This window comes from Taurulus bubalis (genome assembly GCF_910589615.1).
Source record: "Taurulus bubalis genome assembly, chromosome: 10".
Lineage (NCBI taxonomy): Eukaryota > Metazoa > Chordata > Actinopteri > Perciformes > Cottidae > Taurulus > Taurulus bubalis.
In genome coordinates, this window is record NC_136598.1 from 8,722,473 (window position 1) to 8,737,542 (window position 15,070).

Consider the following 15,070-nt stretch of genomic DNA (forward strand, 5'->3'; position numbering starts at 1 on the left):
TAAATTATTCAGAAAGTAAGAAGCCAAGATTGGAGAAAAGTCCCCGACATAAGCGCATTGCTTTTTAGGTTAAAAATACATTTTGTGTTTTTTTCTTATTTGCTGCCTTGTTGTTGTTGTTGAACCGAAATAACAAGATGAGACAGGAAGCCCCATAGAGAGGCTAACAGTAGCTCGTTTAAAATTAATAAATTACAACTGTATTTTACAAAAGTATTTTGATTATTTGCAAAAGTAAAGCCAATACAACTATAAAAAAAAGTACTACCGCAGTACAAGTTAAAATAATTACAATCTACTGAAGTTAAGGTATAGTACATATTATTAGAAAAATGTAAAGTCTGCAGATTTTTTTTTTTAACTACCTAGTAAAGTACGGTTTGGTAGTTTAATCTAGTGGAACCCAAACAGCTTCACAAGATAATTATTCGAAGTGGTTGGGAGAGGATTAATTGGAGGGAAAAGAAGACAAAACTGTTCTGCTACTCAAATGTTTTTGAACCAATTTTTTTGCAATATATTTAACTTCAACAAACACATGCCAGACACACTATTTATTTTTTATATTTTAAATAAAAAAAACTATTTGTCCTCTAAAGGTAATTTAAATGAAATTGTTTCTCTCTTTGGTGGAACTGCTATAATCTGGGATGTGACAAAGGGCCCCAACATTACGCTTTGTAAGAGATCATAAGCCAATTTGAGAGCCCCTGCTTTCAATAACTCATTTTTAAAGCTTATCATCCTGCATGTTTTTGTATCTGATTTATGATAAATTCATAGTACGCTGATCTATATTTTTGGAACAACCGAAGCCAGTAACCGTTTAAACTTCAAAGTGATATATCGCTGTCGAGGCCTTGGGCATGCAACTGAGTCTCGCACACATAAACGTGTTAACTACGTTGTCGTATGTAATTGCCGTCAGCTCAAGGTGGTTTTTGTGTGAAGCTCCATCCGTGCCTTGGGACAAAATGGGGAATATTTTGCCAGCTTCATCTTGCGTGCTTCAGTGTTTACAGGCTTCAGCGTTTTGAACATCGCTCCAGGTTGTTTTGTCAGTGATTGTACATGGTTTCTTCTAAATTTGCTGCAGGATTTCCAGAGACATTCTGTATGAATGGAATAATATCTCCCTCACGTCATTGTTCAGTTCAGTAAACTTGAACTGCGTTGTTACTTTACAAGAGAGTAATGTGGCAAATTTTATTAGCAGTTATTATGCTGATTAGTTTTTGGATGATTTAAATCAATTGTTTAGGATATGAGACCCTTAAAATATTCAGCTTATGATATATGACAAAAAGAAAGCTGCAAATCTTCTCATGCAATCGCTAGAATGTTTGGAATTTTTTCACAATCATAATCGCACCATTCGGAGGCTTTCAGCTAACGGTCAAATGCCTGATATTTTAAATAGGAAAGTACTTCCGGCTTGAATATTCATCAGCACGTCGCTGAATAATTTACATTTTTCTTTTCTATGTACTGTGTTGAGCCAACTAATGAAGATTTCTGGAAAGTTAGATGAAGGTAAACACTTCCAATAAAATCTTTGAGAGACTTTTTGTCCAGTGGAGGTTGAAGCCGACCAGCGGGGGCCAACAGCTGTCATAAATAATTCTGTGTACAGACAGTCAGGCAGACGGGGAAGAGCTACTGCACTGCTCACCACCTGCTCCCAGAGCCACATTAGTATCACACAAGTGCTGCTGAATCAACTGAAAATGACCAACAGATTCTTATTGCTGAGAAAAGCCTCAGGGAGCAGTACCTGTAGCTTTATGTCACTGAAGAAGTGGTTACCCTTTATTGTTGGGTAAATTAAACCAAAATGTGTGGAGCAAAAATCTGGCGGAGCTAGTATTCACAATGTTTTTATGCAGGTTGAACAGGTTAGATTTTCTGTACGCTTACTTGTGGCTGCTATGGCAGTGTCCCATTTTAGGGAGTGTGATTTATAGGAAGCTGTTAGTCACCGGCCCGGTCTGCAGGGAAGTGTTAATTACCACAGGGAAAGTGTGCACCTCGTCGTTTGAGTGTAACTCCCTCTAGACAACTGCAGGGAGGATGTGTGTCCCTCCTTGTTTTTCCCCTCAGTGGAGACTCGACTGAGTCATTTGTTTTAGGCCTGCCGTGTAGTTATTGGCATGCAGTTGTCCCTCCTGCTCATCCTCGTCATTCTGGACAATTTGTTTCACTCAATCTGTCATGTTCGAAAAATTGTAGTCACTATTAATGAATCAAATGCTGAAGAAATGTAATGGAGGACACAAAAATGCTGTGAATCTGTGAGATAATTGAATACAAACTGTTGTCGTATCAGCCTGCCACAAAGGGCAGTAAAGTCTTTAAAAACTTGACTGTGCGAGAGACATTGACTTTTCTGTCATTCTAGCTCTGATGGGCTCCACAGATACAAGCGTTTGTGCAAGAACTAAAAAGTTAATCAGAGCAGGGGGCTTAGCTGGCGTTGCAACTGCAAAAGAGGGAGCGACATTAGCATCAGCCCACGCAATGTCGAAGTCAGACACATCAGACAGTTAGTCGTTTTGGATTAATCATCAAGTAAGCAATATGCTGTGATTTGCTCCAACGGGGCAACAGAGGGACCAATCTGCAAAGCAGAGTAGCAAAAAGGTAAAGGGAAGCAGATGCTTTGATTTGTGCAAGGATAGATCAGGTGGCAGTGTAAACATACTCATATTGTGTGTGTGTGTGTCCGTGTGTCCGTGTCCTGCTAAAGTAAACCGTTGTAATTTCATGTATTCATCTTATTTGTGACTGGTTCCCAGGATATTACCAAGTCAGTGTTCAGGCAAGGTGTTTTATTTCTACAAAGATTTAACCAGATAGAAGCATAATACAGTTTGAATGCGTTTCATTGTAGCCATTTCATACAATCTGTTTAATTGTTTTAATTTTCTTTTTTTCATGCATTGTGTGACTGTGACACAAGCTTAATTAGTTGAATAAAAAAAATATCTTAATACTTGGTCCAAAATAGTATAGTCAAGTGTTACACTGTTGTGTCAAGCAGAATGTTCACAATATATTTATCGTCCTGGTCAACAGCCCTTAATATCTAAATGCATTCAGCCTTCATTTTCTAGTAGGAAGGATGTGCTACTCATGATATACAGAAGTCAGGACTGTCTTCAAAGCCGGAGAAGACCGTGCATAACCCAAATCCCCCATGAAGGCCTTTACCTCAGATGATAGAAGACTGGAATAATGGGAGCTGTCATGCCTGTCCCATCTCTAATATCTGACCCTGCCGGCTCATTGCTGACATCAGACTGATTGATGGCTCTCATTAGCTGGACTCTAATGAGTCCCCGTTCAAAAATACTCCACGCAGTCTTCGGACCTGACGGATGGAGTTACGAGCTTCAGACCAAACTTCGCCAGTTTGATTTTGTACAAATAAGAAAACCTACAAAAGTTGTAAAATTACTCTCTTTTTTTCTGTGTTATTTTTAGGAAAAGCCATTAACAAAGTCACTGCAGAGGGGAGAAGATCCTCAGTTTGACCAAGTAAGTGCTGTGAAGAAACAAAAAGTAATGTACACAGTTACTTTATTAATTTCACAATTAGATTAAAAGATGGGATTTTGTGGTTTTACAGTGTAACCTACAAGTGATTATGTAAAAGACCAACATTGAACTGTTTTGCCTCTCCCTGTGAGCACCTATAGGCCGTTTTAAAATACTTCTCTCGTATGATGCACTGTAGCATGAAAGAGCTGATGGATGAAAGCTCTGCTCACATCCCAAAAGGTCTTTCACATCCAGTCAAAGGCAGGAGTGTTCACCTTGAGAGCTGGCGCTAGCGCTGCGCTAGGTGTGTCCAGCAGGTCCGTGGCTCTGGAGAGAAGGCCCTTTCACAGCCACAGAGGTGTGTTTGTGCTGCTGCGTGAGGCCATTCAGCAGCCACACAGAGCCCGGATTCTTCTCCGGCCTCGTGCTGAATGAAGGGCTCGCTGTGTTCCCAAGCCCGACCAGACTCTCCTCCCTTCCTGTGTGCCCGGCCCATCCCGCCCGTTCCTTCCTCTTCCCTCTCTTTCTCTCCCCCAAGACATGAGGGAGTCGACCCCATGGGCACCTTGTCTCTCTGCAGAGTCCAAATGAGGACCGGCTCGCCCTTCAATTCCATCCTCTGTCCCTTAATGTAGCTTTGGACTTCACTCAAAAGCTCCCTCATTTACTCCATCTGTTGTTCAAATGTAGGAAACAGATGAATTCTCTTTGTTTAAATTGCTGTACGAATAAACAAAGGAAACGCCGATTTCTATCTCGTATTGCCAAACACAAACATGCATTTGCACGACGTATGTGTCTTCTTCTTCTTCTTCCAGCTGATAAGCACCATGAGCTCTTTGGCTGAGTACTGCCTCCCGTCCATCCTGCGCACGTTGTTCGACTGGTACAAAAGACAAAATGGACTAGAGGAGGAGTTGCACGAGTACCGGCCGAGAGCCAACACCAAGTCCAAAAAGTGAGGATCGTTTCATTGATTACTGCATGGAACAATGGGTCGCTTGTGGAAGATATAAAGATGTAATGGGGAAGCTCACATGCACTGTACAACTGTAGCAAACCTGTGCTCTTGTTTTCTCTCTCTAACAGCGATGAGCAACAGAGAGATTATCTACTTGAAAGAAGGGATTTGGCCATCGACTTCATCTTCTCTCTTGTTCTTGTAGAGGTTTTGAAACAGGTGACTTGACATAAGTTTCTGCACAATAGCTGCCTAGTTTATATTTGTTTCCTGGTATGAAACTCACTTAAGTAGAGCTGTTGGAATTTCCCGCTTGTGAAAAGAGATACTTATCATAACTGGTAGTTTGTGAATATGTTGTTTTTGAACATTCCTTCTCACGCATTTGTGTCTCCTGCTCACTTCCTAGATGCCGCTCCACCCGGTCCTCGACAGTTTGGTCAATGAGGTCATAAACTTGGCCTTTAAGCACTTTAGATACAAAGAGGGGTAAGCTTCTGTCTTAATCGAGCACCACTCTTCTTTCTTGTCGCTGAAAGTTTCTCTGAGGTGTGTTTTTTTTTTTCTGTCTGGTGTTGTGTTTCAGGTATCATGGTCCGAACACTGGCAACATGCACACTGTGGCAGACCTCTATGCAGAAATCATCGGCGTATTAGCCCAGTCCAAGTAAGTACAGGGACCGAACTATGGTTATATAATAAGGTATTATTGTTTGCTATTCTTTCTTCATCGTAGAATCTTCATTCTCTGCTCTATTGGGCTTCGGTGTCATAATGGTGTGTTACCATTCCTCTTTTCTGCAAAACATCTCCCCGTTCAAGAGACTGGAACAGACTGTAGGGACAACACACTTTTGGACAGGTCCCCTTCACACCAAACTAGGACTGGAAATTGATGTCTGTTTATTTGAAGTTTTCAGATCATTGCAGCAAGGAACACACTCTTAAAATAGAGATATGGTTGGTGAGCCCACTATTCCTCCTTTCAAAAGGGCACTCTGCTTAATTTCCTGCAGATGATACTTTGCTGAGAAGCTTTTATAGATATTTTAACTTTTCTATCTACTTTTTTTTTTAGGTCACAAATTTTACTGTGAACCGAAAGTATTCAGGTGTTACTCACAGTTGTATTTGGTGGTTGCTCAATAATAAATATGAAACCCTTTCTCCTCACTTTATTAAGATGCAGAAACAGCTGTATTTGGTTTTGTATGAGTACACTACCAGGCACCAGGGAAGAGATTAAGCTCACCGTGAGCTCCCAAAATGAATTATCTTCTAAATTTAGAACAGCTGAAGAATCCCATCTCTGGTTCAATTTGGGCAAGGGATCCGATGCGAGGCCAGGAGTTCATCTCGGGGCACAGACTCAGAGTCTGCATACTGAGAGTAAGACGAGGGGATGGTATTTTTGGGAGGCGTGCTCCCTGAATATTGTCTATATTCTCTCCCCGTCTGGACTCTGAAGTGGAGGAACTTTTTTGTGGAAGTGCTGATTTGGGATTTGTCTGACTGAGCTACACAGGCATATCTTTATATAGAATCTCATTGTTTCTCTCTCTCAGGTTCCCTGCTGTGAAGAAGAAGTTCATGACTGAGTTAAAGGAGCTGCGGCAGAAAGAGCAGAGTCCTTATGTAGTCCAGAGTACTATTAGCCTCATCATGGGGGTCAAGTTCTTCCGAATTAAGATGTATCCTGTCGAGGATTTTGAAGCCTCTTTTCAGTTCATGCAGGTACAGCAGACATCTATAATCTATCATGATAATAAACCTGTCTTACTACAGTATAACTATAATACTCATAACTGATTATGTGTTATAAGCTGTAGCTTCACACTCTATTTCCTTCCATTTTTGTCTAAACTCTACAAGTATAGTCGTGTTATTAGTTTTCATTGTGCGTTAAACCATTTACTACTGTGTTTTTTACAGGAGTGCGCCCAATATTTCCTGGAAGTCAAGGACAAGGACATTAAGCACGCCTTGGCTGGTCTCTTTGTTGAAATTTTGGTTCCTGTTGCAGCGGTAAATTGTTGTTTTTTCCCTTCAGTATGTGTTGCATGCATTACACAATATTTAATTAACATCGTAAAAGAGCACTACTCTGGATAGGACTGTGTCTCGTCACGTGACCATGTGTAATGTTGTCGTAGGCCGTGAAGAATGAGGTGAACGTACCCTGCCTGAGGAACTTTGTGGACAGCTTGTACGACACAACCCTGGACTTGTCCTCCAGGAAGAAGCACTCGCTGGTGAGTTAATCGGCAGCAAAAGCAAAGTGACACTTGATTGTTGGCCTTGTTAGATTTGTAGACCTCCGTTTGGTTTTCACTCTTGACCCCCTCTGTTGCATGCTTAGATTTCCTGGATGCCTGTGGTCTCTGTGAACCCTCAAGCATCTCAAGGTCACTCTTGTGTAATGTTCTCTTCCAACGTCATCGCCCACACGAGGAGTAATTTATGAGGCTGCCATTTCAAAGCATTAAAACAAGCATGAAGTGGAGTGTATATATAAGCATTATGTTAAGTCTTCAATAAAGCATTTCAACACATTAGTACACAGTGACATGGAAAGACAACAACCCTCACAGTAGTAGCAAGAAGAATAACAAAGGAGAAAAGCTCAGTATGTCTTCTAAAGAAAAAATGGTCTCACATTGCTGTAATGCAGATATGGTTCAGAGATAATGCATAATTTGTCAAATTATCTACGTCAAGGACAAACTCAAATATTACACGTGGAAGCTATAATTGGTTCAACCCCTCATTAAGTCAGAGTGAAGCCATTTAACGTGATAAAAGAGATCTAAACACTGACTGTTGTCTCCGCAGGCGTTTTACCCGTTGGTGACGTGCCTGCTGTGTGTCAGCCAGAAACAGTTCTTCCTCAACAGATGGCATGTCTTCCTCAACAACTGCCTCTCAAATCTGAAGGTAAGGCAGTCTGGAAACCAGCAGCTCTTAATTCCAACTACAATTACAAGTGGCCTTTGTTAATCATAGAGGGCTGTTCAGATACACAAAGGTTGTGCGTATCAAATGTGCACAAATGTTTGCCTCTGCTTCAGTTGTCAAACAGAATCGTGCTAAATTACATTGTTGCTTCGTATTTTGTTGTATTCATGGGTAATAGTGCTTCAGGCAGAAATTATTCTAACAATTCTCATCAGCAGTAAATATAGTATATAAGCCCATTGTGATTATAGTAACACTCTCTTGTCATTTTGTAAGCACATCATAACCTACAATACACTTTTGGCTGCCACTTATTGAAAAGCTGTTCTGTCACTGACTTTCTTTCTAACTTTCTTTCTAATAACTGTAATTTTATTACAGAGCAGAGACCCTAAAATGGCTCGCGTTGCATTGGAGTCCCTGTATCGACTGTTATGGGTCTACATGATCAGAATCAAGTGTGAGAGCAACACTGCAACACAGGGGTAAATGTCTGGAACCTCCTTAGCCTCAGCCAAAGAGGAAGAATTGTGGACTGCTTTTACAATTTTTTTCCCTCTGATGATAATTTCCGGTCGGCATGGACTTTGGCTTTAGGAGAAAGAAAAACAAAAACTACATTCAAATATCCTTTTTACTGCAGAGCCTCCTTAGCCTCTGTTTTTTTTTTTTACTGTTTTTATTGGTGTTTGCAGAAAAAGGAATGCTTTAAAAAAAAATATATATATATATATTTTATATTTATGAACTCAGGTCACGAGTTCATAAATGAACTCGGGTCAGGCCTGTACCAGATTGTCAGTGCGATTGGTTTTGTTTTTTTAGCAGCTTTACAGACATTAATATGAGCCTGAGCCCAAATAAGGAATCCCAAATGAGTCAAGTCGGACATTTTAAACCTCTTAATTAGGCCCCAAATAATCTTGTCCTACAAATATACCTCCTCTCCAGCAATGGAGTAAACCAATTTAATACAGTTTTCTATGTAATATTACCAAACCTTTTTTCAACGCTTGTTTGAGGTATCCTCCTAACGTGTGTGTATTTCTCTGTGTCCACAGTCGCCTCAACACCATTATAACAACACTTTTCCCCAAAGGCTCCCGCAGTGTGGTACCAAGAGACATGCCTCTCAATATCTTTGTCAAAATCATCCAGTTTATTGCACAGGTAATGCAATAATATGCTATACTGCACCATAGAGAAGTCACACTAATTATATGTTATGTAACTCTATGTGAAATATACCAATACAAGGTATCTCATTGAACCTTGTATCTCTTGGCGTTCATGACATCAGATTTAACACATTTTCTCTCTGTATTTGATTCCAGGAAAGACTTGATTTTGCCATGAGAGAGATTATCTTCGACCTTCTTTGTGTTGGGAAACCAGCAAAAGCCTTTAGTCTTAATCCAGAGGTATGCATTCAATGTATTCACTTATACAGTTAAATCTGTTTGTAGAAAAATGTAAAGATTAAGAAAATGCCCCATTTAGCTCTTGTCAAAATATCATTCTCTGAAAATAATAATACTTCCTAACAGCTTCTTTCTCATAGTGCCCTGAGCTCCCTACAGTGATCTATAGTTCAAAAGTTAAATTAAGAGTTAAGAGTTAACAGAGTGTTGTTGTGGTTCAAATTAGGCTCAAAAGAAATATATTTCTGCTAATTTGACAGACTCTTTGAATATGTGAGGGACTACTATACAGTATGCAGTATCTACTGGACTTACATATTTATGTAACAGAATTTCCCTCAATTTTAAGGCAATAAAACAATTTAAAATATGCTCATAATAATCGACTGTTTACGTCATGTAACTGCTGATACAATATTTTTTTTCCCCAGCTAAAGTGGTGTTTAATTGTCAGTTTACACGCAGGACAAATAATGAAATATTAAAAATTGATTAAAAAAAACAGTTGAACTTTTTTGTGCAGAGAATGAATATTGGTCTGAGAGCATTCCTGGTCATAGCCGATAAACTGCAGCAGAAGGACGGCGAGCCTCCCATGCCAAACACTGGTTGCACTTTACCCTCCGGGAATACACTCCGAGTCAAGAAGACATACTTGAGCAAAACGCTGACAGATGAGGAGGCCAAAGTCATTGGTGAGTGAGACAGACCACGGTCAGGAATGCTGAAAATGCCACGCAGTTGCAGACTCAAATACCAGTGACAGTTTAAGCATCAAATGTGGAAATTACATGTCCGTTTGCCGATGAGTAAGAGCATTTTTCCTTCTCCTCCAGGGATGTCACAGTATTATTTTCATGTGCGGAAGGCTATTGACAATATCCTCAGACACCTGGACAAAGAGGTGGGACGCTGCATGATGATGACTAATGCTCAGATGTTGAACAAGGAGCCCGAGGACATGATCACGTAAGTGCACACACCTCTCTGGCATCTCAGCGGCCAAAACATTTCAAGTTGGTAAAACTCCTGAGTGTTAAAAGTGCTTCCAGTCCCATCATAAACTATTACCTTGCCTTAATTATCCCTGGATGATAATCTGGTTATTAATCCCAATCCTAGTTCAGTTTACACTATTACAGTTGAACACATTAAAATCAACTTTTGCAGTTAAACCTCCTGTAAAATCTGGCCTTTACAGAGGTGAAAGAAAGCCCAAGATTGACTTGTTCAGGACGTGTGTCGCTGCCATCCCTCGCATCCTGCCTGACGGGATGTCCAAGCCAGAGCTCATAGACCTGCTCTCTCGGTGAGTCACCGCTCTTAAGGAAAGCCCCTTTATAAGGAAGACAAAACACTTGCGGCACAGTCCCAGTCAGACAAGATAAGTAACCGGAAGAAATCAAATCAAGGGCTATTAATGTTTGTGGTTTGGAGCCCAGTTTATGTCTCCAACATAAGATAATAATTATAATATATAATTGTTGGTATCGACACATAAAGGTCATGACTTTGGCTTTAATTTTGATTACTGTTTGCTTTGTTTATAGACCCAGAATATGGGGTTTTATTAAAATTGCTGTCTAAATGGCATTTGACAAACCCTTATCTGATTAGGACAAAAATAGTTGCACTTTTGTTGTTATACACAGTTTATGTTATTATACACAGCAGGCTGGCTAAATTAGAACAGTACCTCAGATGAGACGGATAGAATTATTGCACTGTTAAAATCCGGCCCGCCGGGTAATCTTCAGATTAAATCTAGCTAAAATGAAACCTTCTCATTGGTAGTAGATACAGGACTTAATTTAACTCCTCTCAAAAAACCTGTTTGATTCTAGTTTTTCTTTGTCTTCTTTGTCAGATTGACTATCCATATGGACGACGAGCTGCGTCTCATAGCACAGAATTCCTTGCAAAGCCTGCTGGTTGATTTCTCTGACTGGCGTGACGACGTTCTGTTTGGATTCATTAACTTCCTGTTACGAGAGGTCCAAGACACTCACCAGGGACTGTTGGATGCATCCCTCAAATTACTGCTGCAACTGCTCACGCAGTGGAAACTAACTCTGGCCGCACCAGGGAAGAGCTACGACGCCGCTAAAGTACACACAGCCGAGGTACAGGACGCGCCTTTGTGTCAATTATGACATGTTTTTGTTCCTTTCACAAGTGGGAAAGAGTAATCACAATTTGACTCATTCGTTCAGTTGAAGAAATAACAATGTATTGTGCTAAAGTGTCATTTAAATCATGCAACTGTGAACTCGACTTTTGTTTTATTTCCATGTTTATGTCACAGCTGCTGCAGTCCAGCTCGGGTGTGAAGATGCCTGCAGAGCGCGGTCCTCACTCCACTGTGCTGCATGCAGTGGAGGGACTGGCGCTCGTGTTGCTCTGCTCCTGTCAGCTGAGCACCCGCAGGCTGGCCATCGCCATACTGAAAGAGATACGAAGTCTATTTATGACCATCGGACAGTCTGAGGTAAATGGGACAAAGTTAAACTGACAGAATACATTAAAGTTTGATGAGTTTACAATCTGTGATTTTATGTTTTTTTTCTCAACCTCAGGATGATGACAAACCAATGATAGAGATCATGGACCAGCTAAGCCCTGTGATCCTGGAGAGTTTTGTCAATGTTGCAGCATCCGACTCGGTAAATTGTTTGCAGCTCCAAACTAAACCTGGTGTCTCAATCGAGATGTATTCACAGTGCAGTGAGATGCTCATGAGTTGCATCTAATCCAGAGACTCTAGCTTCTTTCATGTAAAGATCAGGTGTCATTTAAATATCGAGCCACGTGGAATCTGGTCCACAACACAGCAAATGCTTGTTACGTACACTGTAAGTCAGAAGCTTGCTTTAGTAATCCAGCATGTAAAAGAGGAACAAACAGCTGGAACTGAGCAGCTGTTGACCTTATGACTCTGACTTATGAAATCATCATGCTGTCAACATGACGCGAAGATTTATTGAGAAGGGGATAATACAGTAAATGTCCCTATATGCATTATCAAATTGTTTTTCTAAATATATATCGTGTGATTATCTGATGTGGAATTTCCTTTAATAACTGCGGTATTTACATTTATATAATTATTCTAAACATCCGGTTGAAGAGAGAGAGAGAGAGAAGGAAGGAATGTTGCTATTTTGATGAGTTGTTCAGTAATGACCTCTGACCCTACTGTGCCGCCTGCTTGTTTGCAGGTCGCCCTGCCAGCTGGCCACCACGTGGACCTCCAGTGGCTCGTGGAGTGGAACGCACTGCTCGTGAATAGCCATTATGACATTCGGAGCCCCTCACACGTGTGGATCTTTGCCCAGTCTGTGAAGGACCCATGGGTGCTGTGTGTATACAGCCTCCTCCGACAGGACAACCTACCCAAGCACTGCTCCACGGCTCTCAGCTACGCCTGGCCCTACGCCTTCACTCGAATGCATATGCTCATGCCCCTGGTGGACCCAAAGTAAGTGTTTGGAAGAATAGCCACTTGGTACCACTTTCCCGTTGCATATGATAAACTTTTCCTCAAGAGCCCCTCTTAGACACAGCTCAGATAAAACCAATCATTTTCCTTTTTGTGTGATTGACCAGTAACCCAGTGTATGCGAAGAAGACCAACACGTCTGGAAGCGGGGACAATTACGTAACCCTGTGGAGAAACTACCTGATCCTTTGCTTCGGGGTAGCCAAGCCCAGTATCATGAGCCCCGGCCATCTGAGAGCATCGACACCTGAGATCACGACCGCCACGCCCGACAGCGGTGTCGGCTACGATAACAAGGTAGCTGCTTACCTGTCCTCTGGCCTTGTTAAGTCCCCCAGTGCTTCGTCTCATCAGGATCAGGTGTTCATAGGGCGGTTGTTGACATTCAATCTCTGAGCATCGAATTACACAACAGCTATCTCACATGAATGGAACAGGATGTGGGTATATTCTTAACTTCACAGAAACGCCTCAATGCAGCCCTGTGTAATTAGTGGTGTTCAAGCAGCGTGAGGCATTTATGAGTGCGACTGAACCGCCGATGTTTGGTGTTTCAGGTTATCGGGAGCCCATCTGTGGCCTGGCTCCTGAAGCAGTTGGTTCCACTGATGAGAGCAGAGAGCATTGAGTTGACTGAGTCGCTAGTTCTGGGCTTTGGTCGCACCAATTCCCTTGTGTTCAGGTATATCAGAAAGTCAAAATCATTTTTATTATAATTGATTGGCATCACAATATTATAGAGGCGTATTGACGTATTGTTGTTGTCTGTTTTAATGGGACGGGACCAGTCAAAATAAAGTCTAATCCATTATTTTCTCAGTAGTAAAAGTGCACGTTGACCTGTATTTGTGTGGATTTAAAGTGGAAATAAGCAGAGGAGATTATAGTTGAGTGATTCCTTGTTTCCTAAAAATCTGTTTGTTTTTTTAGCTCAAATCCCTTTTCCTTAGAAAATAACAATCATTTAACTGAAGTGTAATTTGTCCATTTAACGAAATGTATTTACAGTAGTTGTTTGTTAAAACATTTTACCTCACGATGACTTGTGTATGTTTTGACTGCCTGCACACAGGGAACTTGTGGAAGAGCTCCATCCCTTGATGAAAGAAGCGTTAGAAAGAAGACCTGAGGTTGGTTTATCGTATTTACAGTACACGACATAGCCAAAACATACACTGCTTGATTTACTTTGTGAATGAACTGGATCGTGCTCTGCAATATTATCAGAGAGATGGTGTGTCTCAGAACATATGCCACTAAATAAAGATGAATAATAATATCACCAGGACTTAAGTGATGATGTATTCTTCTTAATAATTGTTTGCAGAACAAAAAGCGGCGTGAACGGCGAGACCTGCTGAGACTGCAGCTGCTGCGGATTTTTGAGCTGCTGGCTGATGCCGGTGTCATCAGTGACAGGTTAGTGCGGCATCTGTTGCCACATTAAAGCCCCACACTGTACAGTAGCATACTCACTGTACACGAAGGTGGAGCATACGTAAGATAACAAAGCAAGATAATCAAGATGTGCTACTTAGCTCCTATATTTCTGTTTGGTTTGTAGTTTATTTTTACTGGGCCTGTTTTTCCGACAGTACAAACGGAGCTCTGGAACGTGACACCCTCGCCCTGGGCGCTCTCTTCCTGGAGTATGTGGATCTAACCCGGATGCTCCTGGAAGCTGAGAATGACAAAGATGCAGAGATCCTCAAGGACATCCGAGCTCACTTTAGCGCAATGGTGGCCAACCTCATCCAATGTGTACCAGGTAGTCAGAAAAGATTCAGCCTGAACGGCCTTTCTTGCCAATGCTCTGTAGGTCAGATTGATAAATTGCTGAATACATTTATTTTATTTGGATGCCTGATGCAATCCATCTTTCCTTTTCATCAATTTGTGGATTGTGAATTCTATAATAGGCTCGCATGTGGCTGGGGTTAGCACATCACATGGAGCACAGGACTTGTGATATTGATCTTGATTTGGAGGTAGCCCAAGGGGAGTAGATCCAAAAATAGTGCAGCTTAATGACAGAGCAGCGAAGGCAAGGTGATGACTCATGGGTTGCCAAGCCTTCACAGGTCCCCACTGAATGGCTAATGATCTGTCAAGGGACATCAGCACCTTGTTATCATATCGGAGAATGCACTTTTAGTAGTTAGTTAAGAGTGATTGAATGTCTTTTGCTGACTCTTAATTTTCTCAATGAGAGGACCTATAACAGGCTTCTTGTCTCCCTTCCCAGTGCACCACAGGCGCTTCCTGTTTCCACAGCAGAGCCTACGGCATCACCTCTTCATCCTCTTCAGCCAGTGGGCCGGTCCATTCAGCATCATGTTCACCCCTCTGGACCGCTACAGTGACAGGAATCACCAGATCACAAGATATCAATATTGTGCCCTCAAGGTAAACGTATATCATGCAATCCATTGCCTTCCACAAACTCTTACATATATTAATATAACCCCCGAATGCATAGAAGGAATATACACATGTATCTTGGTTTGACTTTATCCAAGTGCAGAATAAATCCACACATTTCCTCTGTATATTTTATAACAATTCAGTGAAATATGTTTTGTTTATATAACGATCTAATTTATTTAATCTTTGAACCAAGATGCTGCCACCTTTTGCAATCTGCGTGCTAGCAAATCACGTTTGTGAAACGCGCCCCTGCATCACCAGATGGTG

General features: G+C 41.3%; 1 protein-coding gene across 1 annotated transcript in view; it reads left to right on the plus strand.

Annotated features, from left to right (window-relative positions):
• The window catches only part of frya (furry homolog a), a gene marked incomplete at its 5' end in the record, with an annotated part of 40,319 nt that overhangs the window by 5,597 nt on the left and 19,652 nt on the right, over positions 1-15,070 (plus strand). Inside the window, 25 exons of the mRNA XM_079224816.1 lie at positions 3,484-3,537; positions 4,359-4,498; positions 4,630-4,720; positions 4,911-4,990; positions 5,088-5,168; positions 6,067-6,235; positions 6,434-6,526; positions 6,655-6,753; positions 7,334-7,435; positions 7,838-7,941; positions 8,518-8,626; positions 8,791-8,877; positions 9,401-9,572; positions 9,714-9,846; positions 10,079-10,186; positions 10,745-11,000; positions 11,183-11,365; positions 11,454-11,540; positions 12,096-12,355; positions 12,484-12,673; positions 12,934-13,058; positions 13,449-13,506; positions 13,704-13,795; positions 13,972-14,144; positions 14,622-14,782. Of these exons, the coding sequence (XP_079080942.1) occupies positions 3,484-3,537; positions 4,359-4,498; positions 4,630-4,720; positions 4,911-4,990; positions 5,088-5,168; positions 6,067-6,235; positions 6,434-6,526; positions 6,655-6,753; positions 7,334-7,435; positions 7,838-7,941; positions 8,518-8,626; positions 8,791-8,877; positions 9,401-9,572; positions 9,714-9,846; positions 10,079-10,186; positions 10,745-11,000; positions 11,183-11,365; positions 11,454-11,540; positions 12,096-12,355; positions 12,484-12,673; positions 12,934-13,058; positions 13,449-13,506; positions 13,704-13,795; positions 13,972-14,144; positions 14,622-14,782 (3,207 nt within the window). The remainder of the gene's footprint in view (positions 1-3,483; positions 3,538-4,358; positions 4,499-4,629; positions 4,721-4,910; positions 4,991-5,087; positions 5,169-6,066; positions 6,236-6,433; positions 6,527-6,654; positions 6,754-7,333; positions 7,436-7,837; positions 7,942-8,517; positions 8,627-8,790; positions 8,878-9,400; positions 9,573-9,713; positions 9,847-10,078; positions 10,187-10,744; positions 11,001-11,182; positions 11,366-11,453; positions 11,541-12,095; positions 12,356-12,483; positions 12,674-12,933; positions 13,059-13,448; positions 13,507-13,703; positions 13,796-13,971; positions 14,145-14,621; positions 14,783-15,070) is intronic.